At 32.7% G+C, this 12441-nt stretch overlaps 1 protein-coding gene across 2 annotated transcripts in view; it reads right to left on the bottom strand.

The window, feature by feature from the left end:
• LOC129218517 (arylsulfatase B-like) overlaps positions 1–10679 on the bottom strand; it is a 48338-nt gene extending 37659 nt beyond the window's left edge. Inside the window, exons 1-2 of one of the 2 annotated variants that reach the window (XM_054852807.1) lie at positions 10619–10679; positions 1948–2062 (exon numbers count right to left, since the gene is read on the bottom strand). In XM_054852807.1, the coding sequence (XP_054708782.1) occupies positions 1948–2052 (105 nt within the window). In that variant the 5' untranslated portion in view covers positions 2053–2062; positions 10619–10679. Of the gene's footprint in view, positions 1–1947; positions 2063–10538 lie in introns of both variants that reach the window. The other variant, XM_054852808.1, reaches the window with a different exon arrangement.
• Between the last annotated feature and the right edge of the window lie 1762 nt (positions 10680–12441).

Below are 12441 nucleotides of genomic sequence, written 5' to 3'. Positions count from 1 at the left end.
AGTGCAAAATAAGGAAAATATGTGCTACAGTAACCCCGTTTTACGGTGAAAAAAAAAAGTACACCCTGTAGAACTTTTTCAAGATAAAAAAAAGTTTTTAGGGTTTATGTTGGTAGTCACTACGATTTGTGGAAACGTTAAATCAAGTTTTGGGGACAAAGCAAAATTAACAACTACAGAAATTATATATTTTCGGAAAGGAATAGTTGCACGTAGTACGGGCGAAATGCCAACAGTTTACAAAAATTAGCATGTCTCGCATGCGCAGAATATCTTTTCTTTTTTCACTAGTTTCTTACAGGAAACTTGTCAGACAAGTTTCGACAGTATTTAAAATATAACTTTAAAATCACGCGAGAAATTTTATTTACAACAAACAACAAATCTTCGTTGAACGAATTTAAGAAATAATAGAATCGGATCTAATTTTCTTTTTAGATATAGTATTTAAAAAACTACTTCAAATAAAACAGCAGAAAGAATAACAACTTTATCGAAATTGTTTGAAAACGCTCCCATATCTTTTTCAACACATTTAGAAACAGAAACAAGAACTATGCGTAATAATAGCTTACTTGCATAAAAATTGGCAGTCATTTGCACAAAAATTGCCAGAAAATATGTAAATGCATAAAATATTTTTAAAAATCGATACTGTATTCATTAAATATTAATGTAGGGTAGACCGAGGCACGTTTACCCGGATTTTTTTCAATGAATTTTCTAATTTTTACGTTTTAACTTAGGAAATTTTAGACATGGCGATTTTATGAAGCAGTTAATGGAGTCAAAATTGGTATATTCAGTTGTTGCTCAGTTTGTGTTTTTAACCGTTAAAAAAAATATTTTTGAGTCCAAGTCGGTTGCGTAAACCTCTCCCGGACATGGGGCACGTTTACGCATGTATGTTTTGACACCTAACGTGGTTCTGTTAGTGTTTTGAACATAATGTCTTACCATCGTTAAAATAAAGCAAATTTATTACAGACTGAATAGTGTATTAAAGTAAAAGCTGAACGGGCATGAAGACAGCACTACATGATTGTAAGCTACAAGTTGCGAATTTGTAACTCCATTAAAAATTAACTGATGGTTTTCAAAACTAAATAGCCTGAAAATACTAAAAATCTTTGAGACTGTTCGGAGCGAAAAAAGCGTCAGGGCACGTTTAGAAGTAAGACACCATAAGAACGTGCATAAAGGAGCTACGACGCCAACGTGCAAACTTGCCCCGTCGCTAAGTTCGGATTTATTTTTTACGTGAAAAAAAAATGAATAACATTTCAGTTCATACAAGTACAATTCTCAAAAAAGGATAAAATTCTGCTAATTTTTATGTAGTTGTTCTTTCTTGACTAAGTATTATTTATTCACAATAAGCTTCAAAACGTTCAACACAAAACTTACTCAACTTGGTAGAAAACAGATTATTCTTTTTGCATGCTAGACTGAAGCTCGACTGATGCTCAAGAACTTCTGAGAATATGTGCTAGAGAGCAGCATTAATCTGTTATGAATGTTGGCTCTCCAGGTATAATTCGTTTTGAAAAAAGCGCATTGCGTCAACGTGCCCCGGTCTACCCTATCACAAAAAAAGTACTTTCACCAACTGTGTCGGCAACAAATGAACGTTAAGTAAGTTTGATAGATCTAAAATTCTATTGAACTTTCCATTGATACGTACAAAATTAGTTCTAGAAAGTTGCATTTAGCTATTATTGCGCAGAAATGAGCTGAAATCGATGTGTTTGAAGAAATTACGCATGTTTTATGCAAGGCAAAAACAAGGCATGACGTCACACTTGGACTCTTTATCATAGCACCCCGAAAAAACTTAGTTATAAGTTAGGTTTATACGAAAAAATTTCAGAAACCAAATATTAGTAACGGCATTAACTGATAGTAACGGAAAATTTTTCTCTTAAAAAAAAGGTTAATAAATCTTACAAGGTCATCAACAATCATGAACACAATATGAGGCTTCCGTGGCAACTTTGAGGTAGCCGTCGAAATGAATGTCAATAGACAGAGGACTTTCCAAAAAGTCCCCATGGCGTTGGAACTGAAAAGAAGATAACATAAAATAAGTAAGAAAAATGAATCATCAGATCAATAAATAATTATAACAAATTGCACTGTATAAACATATGAAGAGAAGTTTTATCAACTGCCATCTTTGCATATAGACTTCTTTGAGATAATTTTTAATAATATTTAAAATAGAAGAAAAATCATAGTTATCGAAAAAAAGAAGATCATTCTAATTATATTGTTGTATTTACCTTCAAAGCAAAGTTTTAAACATTTAAATATTACTGTATCGAATTTCTGAGACTACTTTTATGACTTTGAAGTTATTGCCATTTCAAATAAGAAATTAATTAGTGAGTTACTTTGATTTTTAGCGTTTTCTTCTCATTCCTGTGATCAAAAATTTGATACGTTAATGACAAAGCAAAATATTACTCATTCCTCTTATCAGCAAAGCACACTATAAGAATGCCAAAGATAATGATTTGATAATCAAGATCGCACTTCTAAGCGTTATTTTAAACAATCAAGATAAGTTTTTTTTACTTAGAAAATATTTATTCATTCATATCCATAAAAAGAGTAGGATAATACACGATAATAAAATATGTTTATATGTATATATGTATGATAACATGAAAATATTATTCTAAAGACAAACTTTTGATAAACCGTGATTTCTAAACAGCGCGATATGCCTCGGCTTTATCTTTCTTTAAAATAAAACATTCACGAAGGGATTTTCAGAAAAATTAAAAATTTGTATACGAGTGTGCTCAGAAACGTTAGTGCAAAATGTTGTTTTGAAAAGAAACTATGCAGTTGTTTATGAATAGGGGAGAGTTGGAAGGATTGGGACAGATTTCACAGTTTTCGCTTTATTTCCCTAATTTACAGTTGACAAGATTGGAGCACACGAAAGCCTGATAGTATATTATCTATGCTAGATTTAAAAAAAAACGTACTAACACAGAACAATACAAAAAGGAACTTTACTTTATTTGCATACTAGTGGTACCCGCACGGCTTTGCCCGTAGTAGAAAATTAAAAGGTCATTTGGTTCGCCTGTACATTTACAAATAATGGATGATGAATTTTTCGCCAATTTGCTATGTTAAATGGCTCGCCCATGTTACGGTTCCACGATATGATAATTCCGTAATTTACTATTCCACGTTGTGATAATTTGCTCGGTAAAATTTTCTTAAAATTGGAATAGAAAAAGAACAAAATCGAATTTTCAAAAAATCGCTTCGAGGTGCACACTCCCATGCTACAAACTAACTTTGTGCCAAATTTTATGAAAATCGGCCAAACGGTCTAGGTGCTATGCGCGTCACAGAGATCCAGACAGACAGAGATCCAGGTAGACTTTCAGCTTTATTATTAGTAAAGATTTTAAAATTGTAACATTTTCGCTCCACACGTCCCTCACATCATGTATGGGACGCACATAAGGAGGACATGGGAGAAAATTTGAGAAGGTTTAATTTAACGATTATTGCATTTTGATTAGTTAAAACTGGAAGATAAGCAAGACTGGGCTTATCTGGTACACCCAAATATTTCTGATTGAGGGCAGTTTGGTAATGATTTAATTCAAGGGCGCGGGCAAGAATGTGATATGCCTCACGATGTGAATTTTTCAGTAGGCCAATTTCCAACTTATTAAAATTATTTGAAGAATTTTTCAAAGGTACTATACATTCTATATTCTGCAATACTAAAACCAGGTATGTTTTTCTCCAGTGACATAATCCATTGTCATGTTTATTTCAACTTTAGTTAGGAGAAACCAAGATTTTGATCGAAAAGTCACTCCTTGTGGCTTGTCCCATTTCTGCCCCGAGCCTCCATTTTTTCTCTGCTACATTGAAGTTATTTTTCTGCTGAAAGTGAAACTTTCCTTTCTCATTCCTTCTCATATACCGAATATTCCATATCACACTCCTTGCCCATACCTCTGCAAATATAATAAACAGTTATCTTTTTCGTGAAAGCAGAATTTAAAATCTTCATTGAAGCTGCCCTATCTTATATACATTTTTGTTTTACAACCAATTGCAATGCTGTTATTATTTGATATATTTCCTGTTCCTAAACAATTTTACCTCTATATTCGTGGCATTTTCTTTAAAAAGAAAAAAATATATATAATTTTCCTTTCTAATTAAGAGTAACAGAAGTTATTTTCTCCCCTTAATACTGCAATATTTATTATACTACTCCGACTTTAATTATTTATGTAAGCAGTACAGTATCCACTAAATAAAATTAAGTGGTAAATATATTTTAGCTCGGAAATATTATTTCTTATTTAAAACGATACTGAATGTTCCGTATACCTGTGCCCTTGAGTAAGTTTTCGAATAAAAAAAAAAGGAATTTTATTATATAATCTCTGTTTTGGTAAATATAAATCTTACTTTTATAGTGTTGCATATTATTAATTTCATTATTAAAAGCATAATTTAGATAACATAATATATATACTAAAATATTTTTTATAAATTTAAGATCATTTCGTTAATTTATTGCAACACCAAAGCAATTAATTTCAATATTAAGAGAAAGTAAAAACTTGAATCATTAGCATATTTAGCTAAATAAAAACTCAAAAATGAGAGAACGAAAGGGACATCATCAACTCGGGAAGAATGGGACATATCCTATTCATTGAGTAATTCAAAATCCTTGTAAGTCAAAATTTATTTTTGTTATTATAAAATGATAAAGTTCAACATTTTAAATTAATTTACATTCATTAGCATATTTAGCTAAATAGAAACTCAAAAATGAGAGAACGAAAGGGACATCATCAACTCGGGAAGAATGGGACATATCCTATTCATTGAGTAATTCAAAATCCTTGTAAGTCAAAATTTATTTTTGTTATTATAAAATGATAAAGTTCAACATTTAAAATTAATTTACACCTACTAATATTCGGTGCAATGTTTATTTATTTGATATTTAGCTAATTTGTATTTTAAATGTTTGGAATGTTTTCTTTATTTTTATTCTTTCAATAACTTCAATCGGAAAAAGAAGTTTTTTCTCTATCTACCTTTATTACAATGGCTTATTATTGCAATGACTCAAAATTCCTAAAGTAGTGATTGGGTAATACAGAGATGTTTGTGTAAAAATAACGCGCTCAGAAAAAAAAATTAATTTGAATTTTGACATCTTGAATTCAAATTATGTTTTTCGCAATCACAAGTGTGTGTATGTAGGCGTGTGTGTTTGTGTGTGGGGAAGTATGTGTGTTTGTGTGTAGTCGTACGTGTATGTGTGCGTTTGTGTGTGTGTGCTGACATAAGTGTGTGGGTAGTTGTGTGTATGAATGTGTGTGTGGGGGGAGGGTATGTGTGTGTGTGTAGGCATATGTGTTTGTGTTTGTGTGCAGGTATGAATGTGTGGATAGTTGTGTGTATGTGTGTGTATGTTTTTGTGTGTGTGTAGGTGTCTGGTGTCTGTACGTATGCGTGTATGTGTAGGTGTGTGTAGGTGTATTTGTGTGTATTTGTGCGTGTGTGTGTAGTTGTGTATGTGTGTAGGTGTATGTGTATGTGTGTGTATGTGTTTGTGTGTGTGTGTGTAGTTGTGTATGTATGCGCGTGTGTGTAGGACATGGAAGCAACCTGGAGACGGCTTTCGCTATAGGAGCAGCATCGTGAGGAGCCGGTCGACGGTGATGGTGCAGAGGGTGGCGGTGGGAAAATAAAATCAAAGGACGCCAAAAACAGTCAAATGAAAGCAATTAGCAATCGTGATTGCTCAAAAATTTTAAATGCATAAAAGATACACTTTCCTAACGAATTATTTCTCTTCCGCACAGAAACTAAGCATTTTATATTTTATTGCTCCCTTAACGCGTTTCAGATTCATGTAAAGATTTCATAAGTTCAAAAATTGTCTCATTGAGATGAATAAGAATTTTTTTCAAGTCATTTATTTGACTCCGGATAAAATAGGCCCCAATCCATGTACTTTCGAAACATGTGTACAATGTGCATGTGATTTTCCTTACAATTTATCCTTCATTAAGATTTTTTCTAAATTTTTTCCACAGCCAAAAAATCGGTGTTAAAATAAGATAATTAGTTTCTGGCAGCTTTTTTTTTTTTTTGAAAACTGTTTTATATTGAAAAAATAAATATGTTTTATTTTTGATGATTTCTTCAAATTTGATGTGACAGCATATGATAAAGAAAATATCACTACTTTAAATAAGCATACATACTAAAATTCATATTAAGCTGGATATATAAAGCAGAAAAATTTAGCATGATATTAAAAATGGAAAACGTAATTTTATTCTTGCAATTTCATGAGGGAACTTTGCAAGAATGTTTAAAAGAAACCACTAAAATGTTACTGGAATTGTATGAACTAAAGAAAGCAAAACTCTCGTGGTTAATTGTAACACATAGCAGCAAGCATTACATCAGAGCACGCATAGACAGCATACGCCAATAACTTGAGATACTTTTCAAACTACATGTGTGAACTGCAACTTGAATGTTCGCATGCAGGAATTTGAACAAGTCTCAGAGGAATTTAGGTTGTAATTATCATCAAATTTTGATGTAATTCTAATATGTGTGATGAAGATAAGTAAAAGTAACGTGAGAAAGTACCGAAGCCAGATGAAATACAGTCGAGTCCCGACTTACGCGAGGGATGCGTTCCAAGATCCCTCGCGTAAGTTGAAATTTCGCGTTGTGGGACAAGGTTAGTTTAGGAATTTTTGAAAAGCATACCCAATTGCTTCAGACATTTGTAGACACCCCTCAAATTGTTTCAAACCATTTTTTAACTACATATTACAGTATCTTTTAAAAAGAAATTTTTTTCTGTATTTTAGAAAAAAAAAAAAAAAAACATGGTTTAACATAAAATACTGTTGAGGTTCACAGAATCGATGATCTCTGCGGGAGAGAAACATAAAATAAAGCAGTATGTTTCTTACAGTATGTGCACTACAGCGTTATAATCGCACTGAACAGTAAATAGAGTAAATATATTTATAATTTAAAAAATGAAGAAGGTTTATGCAGCTCGATCAGTCGCGTAACAGCGCATGCACATTAGGCAATTCGTCACAGTCTCAGGTAACACTAGGCGTGACCTATACCCTCATCGAGTTTCCAAAAATTGTTACCATAGATGAAGAGCATAAGTTGTAAATAAAACGCGAACGTTAGAATTTCTACCTCTTTCACGTGAATTAATCAGAGTTACCAGGGGTTGAAAGGTGCCCAAAAATGAAACATTTACCGTCACTGAGTTTCTAAAAATTGTTATCTTAAATAAACAGTAAAAGTTGTAAACGAAACGCTTAAGTAAGGTTGCCTACCTATTGCGTGTGAATTAATCATTGTTGCCAGGGGCTAAAAGGTGCCCTAAAAGGAGTAAGTTACCCTCATCGAGTTTCCAAAAATTGTTGTCACAAATAAAGAGTAAAGTCTATAAAGAAAACGTTAAAGTAAGTTTTCCAACCTTCTTCCGGTCTCTAATCAGGGTTGTCAGGGGTTAAAAAGGGCTCAAAAGTTAATAATTTTCCCTCATCGAGTTTCCACATATAAAAAATTGTAGGCAAAAATATTACAATGCCGATAGTATAGGTTTGTCCTAGCAAAAGTAGTCCAATCATAGGCTATCGCCAGGGCCGTATTCAGAGGGGGGGGGGCCTGACGGGCCCGCCCCCCCCCGAAACCCGAAATGTTTTGTACCGTAAAACAGAAGAAGGTTTTTTTTTTTTTTTTAATTCCTAATGTCAGAAAAGGAAAATAACAAAGTTTTTTTTTATTCTTAATTTTGCTACTATTCAAAATTTATAATATTTTGAAGAAATACAGAAAAAGCAGTTCTAGTTCTCATTAGCTGCAAGGCACACTTGAAATTTAGACCTTTAATTAGGACTTCCTGCTCTCTTTCCCAATTCAATTCAGGGCAGTCCAGGGTTAAGGCAGGCCCTTTGTCAGTTCGGTAGATTTTTCAAGTCTTCCAAACTGACTCTGTGCACTTCCTCCTCCAGGGGCGTGCACAGAAATTTTGGGGCTGTCCCAAATGCTTTTTTTTTTGGGCCCCCCTCCATATTGTTTACCCATATTTTCAACCCTACGTTTTAAAATATTGGGCCCCATTTAAGCTCGGTCCCGGGCCAACAGGTGTCCCTTCTCCCCTCTATGCACGACCCTGCCCTCCTCCCCCTAAAACTGTTATAAAACTTGCACTGTACTGATTCGAGCCGGGGATTCCCCAAAGGCTGGGCCCCTAGTTTCCGATTAGGCGAGTATTTTGTTACCAAGATGTGCCATATTCAGCTCCTTGATACATCCTGAGTAAAAAATGCAAAAATCACGATTCTCGCATTTTTGTAGCATAATTTTCAAGATAATTTTTGTGAGTGATATGTTTCTTGTCTTGCATTTATTTAATGCCAAATTCAGTATCATGGAAGTTCTTTCGTTATTGCTTGTTTTTTTTTTCTTACTTCTACTGCATACTGTTAATACCTTTAGTATGAGAAAAAAAATAACACTTACTCTACTCTCTTTCATTTTCTGCACTATTTCTGTGATTGAAAAAAAAAAAGTTTGTTTCGAGAAATATTTCGTTGCATTTATTTTTAACTTAAAACGGGTGTGTCTTACAAAGTTATAATCATTTTGTGAGATTGTGCAATCAACTTCTGAAAAGCGTAAATAAAGAGCTTCAAATAATTTCAACTGTTAGAGAGTCTTTGAAAATTATTTAAGTTTTTGAAATTCCTTGAAAAGTTCTTCAATTTTGTATCTTATCAAGAAAATAAAGTATGAATTGTCCAAATGGCCAGAATATTACTCTTCCGTTCTTATTTTCTGAATGTCTACACCATTTCTTTTAAACTATTTTGTACAATTTTCATACTGTAGGGAATTTAATGAAAAAAAATAAAAAATAGGGGTAGGGGGGAGTGATCAAAAACAAACTTCACTAAAAGCCGATATGAGCAGATGACGAAGTGCTTCTCTTTTCTCCTGTCTCGTTTTTCTTCTCTGTCCATTAAGTTCCATGATTTGTCGAGCAAGCAGTTTTTATTTTGTTTGATCTTGATTTGCAAAAGAATGTATAACTTTTAAAAGACTTTGTTTGCCTTTTTTTTTCTTCATATTTTTGTAGTCTCAATTACCTAATATAAGGCTTCAAAATACAGATTTTTTTTCGAAAATTTCTCGGGGGAAAAACCCCCGGACCCCCTGAAATTATGGATGTTCTACATCCGATTTTAAGAGACACTCTCTTGTTATACTTACCACTACAAGGTGAATAAGAAAAATAATAAGAATTAAAATAACAACAGTCCAACAGTGGAATCATTAAAAATCGAGACAAAAAGGATTCTATGTTAACATTTTTATGCGTTTGGTGTGTCTATATATACTATATGTGTGTGTGTGTTAGGGCAATGTGCTAATCCGGGCCCCTCCCGAAAAAAATTTCTGGATACGGCCTTGGCTATCGCTATTTGGCTATTCGAAGTTTCAATGATTGAAACTTCGCGCCCCGCAACTCTTTTCCAATAATTTTCCCTCTGCAGGCGATGAGTTGGCGTTAGAGAAAAAACAAAATCATTACTCAGGGAAAACTCGCGTTATAGCCATTTCGCGCGCTACAACGCGATCCGACTGATCAACAACCTTTATTGCGGATAAATTCTAACTAATTTTTCCTTCACATTATCTCAAAACAACTTTGAAAATTACATTGCAAGGTAGTTGTTTTTGATTATTATTTTAAATAGATTATATCTCGTTAAGCATTTATGGGTGGATAGTAATTGCTAAAAAAAGGAATAAACTAAAAAAAGAAACATATTAGTTTATCACAAGATATTTTAATTCAGATGAATGATTGAAATTTATTCTTAGAAAACTCGCCTATATGTCGCAATTCGTAAAAGCGTGCGATGCTTGAATACAGCGTTTTATAACCAACGCCTTTGCCATTCATTAGCTTATAACTCGTACCATCGTGCAAATGTAACCATCTAAATAACATTTAAGAAAAATTTATTGATCACATAAAGCATATGCATGCCGAAATTCAATGCTGTCAAACTTTTAAGTCAGCACAAATTAAAAATAAAACTTACCAATGAACAATTTTTAAAAATGAAAAATAAATAAATAAATAAATGTTTATAATGATCACTTCATCTGAATGAAGCAACTTTTAATGAACTAAGTACTTAATCAAATATTTCTCTAAATACAAGTTTTATTAGTAAGTATATTTGTTTATTTTCATTTAGGTTACCTCACACACTATTGTATTATACGTGATATATAAAATTATAAATAGCATTGTAAGATATTCTTTATGTCTATTTTTCTTCGATCCTGTACTACAAACTATATTTCGTGCAATTTTGTTGATTGTTTACTGAAAATGAGTTTGATCATTTTTTCATTTTCTTTCTTTTGACTAAATCTGACTAAATTATAATGAGACAAACCTCTATTTGAATCCATCCATCAAGACTAAAACTGGGAAAATCTTTAACGGTAAATTTAGGTAAATCGCGTACAAACATACCTGCAACAAATTTCATCTGTAAATCATCGTCTGAATATGAACCTGTCAATCAATGCAATGCATCTCGTTTAAATCAAAAGCAATAAAATTGCCCAAGAATTTCAGAACAGCGCTATGAGGAAAACAGCAGTAAAACGTAAATTTTTACTATCACATTCGACGTTTTATTACTAAAGAGGCTCATTAACTCTTATGACATTTTTGATTACTCAACTCAAAGGAATCCTACTCAGCGATAAGAAAAGATCTTCTTTTATTTTTGTTTCATATAAAATATTCACAAAATAAGAACGGTATGAAACATTGACCCCTACTAACTTTTGATGCAAAAGTCATTCTCTGAACTGATTATTATGAAGGAGGCGCAGCTGTAGCTGTTAACTAGCTGTTCATTTCCGTTTGAGTCTGAATGAGTTTCGAAAAATGAATTTTGAAAGTCATGAGTATGTCCCCCCCCCCTCCTCCATGGGCCTTTTCTATTTTGTAAAGCTTATAAATAGTTCATAGAAATAATAGTTCATAGAAATAATTTATTACAGGCCACTAGTCAAAATCCTAACAGTAATTGATAGAATTACACGAACTGCAGTGATGAAAACTAATTTGACATTTATTAGCAAAAAGGGAAAGAATGGAAGTGCATATGAACCAGAAAATTTGTCTCTCTTCAATTTTTTTTTTTTTTAATTCGTACTTTCCCGAATCGTCACCATCAAAGTTTTATTTTGAAAGATTTTCGACTTTTATATTTTCCATGCAAGTTTCTAAACGAACAGGAAACACTTGTTGAATAGCAGCTGTAAATTTCACGTTGAGAGAAAGTAATTAAATAATGAATAACTATAAATTAAGTAAACAGAAACTAATTTATAAAGCAAGGGATATGAATTTATTCTTATAGGCTGATATCTGACCCATGTCACGGTTTCTGCTACGACAACATCAATCCGACAGATTAAAAAAAAAATCTTGCTTACTGGTTTTTTATGAACGCGCTAAATTCGTGATGATTGCAATCATAACTGAATTATTTTTAAAGTATTTTAAGATGCATGGATATCTTTCGATGAAGCAGGCAATAAAATCTTCATCTAAAAAGTTTATTTTGATTTATCTCACGCGTTGCCTAAACGAGAGAAAAATATAAGTACCGCGCGTGTGTGAAATTTCACAGGCATACATGTTTGTTATACATTAGTAAAACTCTAAAACCCCAAATTGAATCAAGAAAAGTAAACACATATTGCGATGCCACTGAAAACGAAGAATTCGATAATTTTAACACCCTAACGGATATTAAATACATTAAACCTGAATACTGTAGTCGAGAGAGAGATTAGTAGCAGAAGAAAAAGAGCAATTGAAAGTTTTTCTGCATTAAAAAAGCATGTGTTAGCTCGAAACGCGTGTATGCAATAATTTTACAATATTTGAGCAATATAATAACGGTCTTATCATTTATAGTTATAGCATAAATACATTTAAAAGATTCTAGGTAAAAAACACAGTTATGAGAAATTCGAAACTGTCTCGCACTTTCATAAATCAATTTATAAGAAACAAAACCAGTGGTGTACATTGCACCCCCGTGGGGCGGGGGGGGGGGGGCAAGAGGTGTGAGGATGCACGCTCTGAAAAAATAACACTATGCTAAATTTGAAAAAAAAAATAATAATGTAATAGTATATAATGAGGGCATATACAGTGGCTCCCAAAAGTGTTCGTACACCTACGATTTTCAATGAAATAGGCCATTATCCATTGGTTAGAATTAATATTTCGGAATAGGTATTTTATTATAAGATCTATGATCTAAATTTAAC

The sequence above is a fragment of the Uloborus diversus genome, chromosome 3 (genome assembly GCF_026930045.1).
Source record: "Uloborus diversus isolate 005 chromosome 3, Udiv.v.3.1, whole genome shotgun sequence".
NCBI classification, from domain to species: Eukaryota; Metazoa; Arthropoda; class Arachnida; order Araneae; family Uloboridae; genus Uloborus; species Uloborus diversus.
The sequence above is the reverse complement of the archived record's forward strand: the minus strand, read 5'-3'. Positions and strand labels throughout refer to the sequence as shown.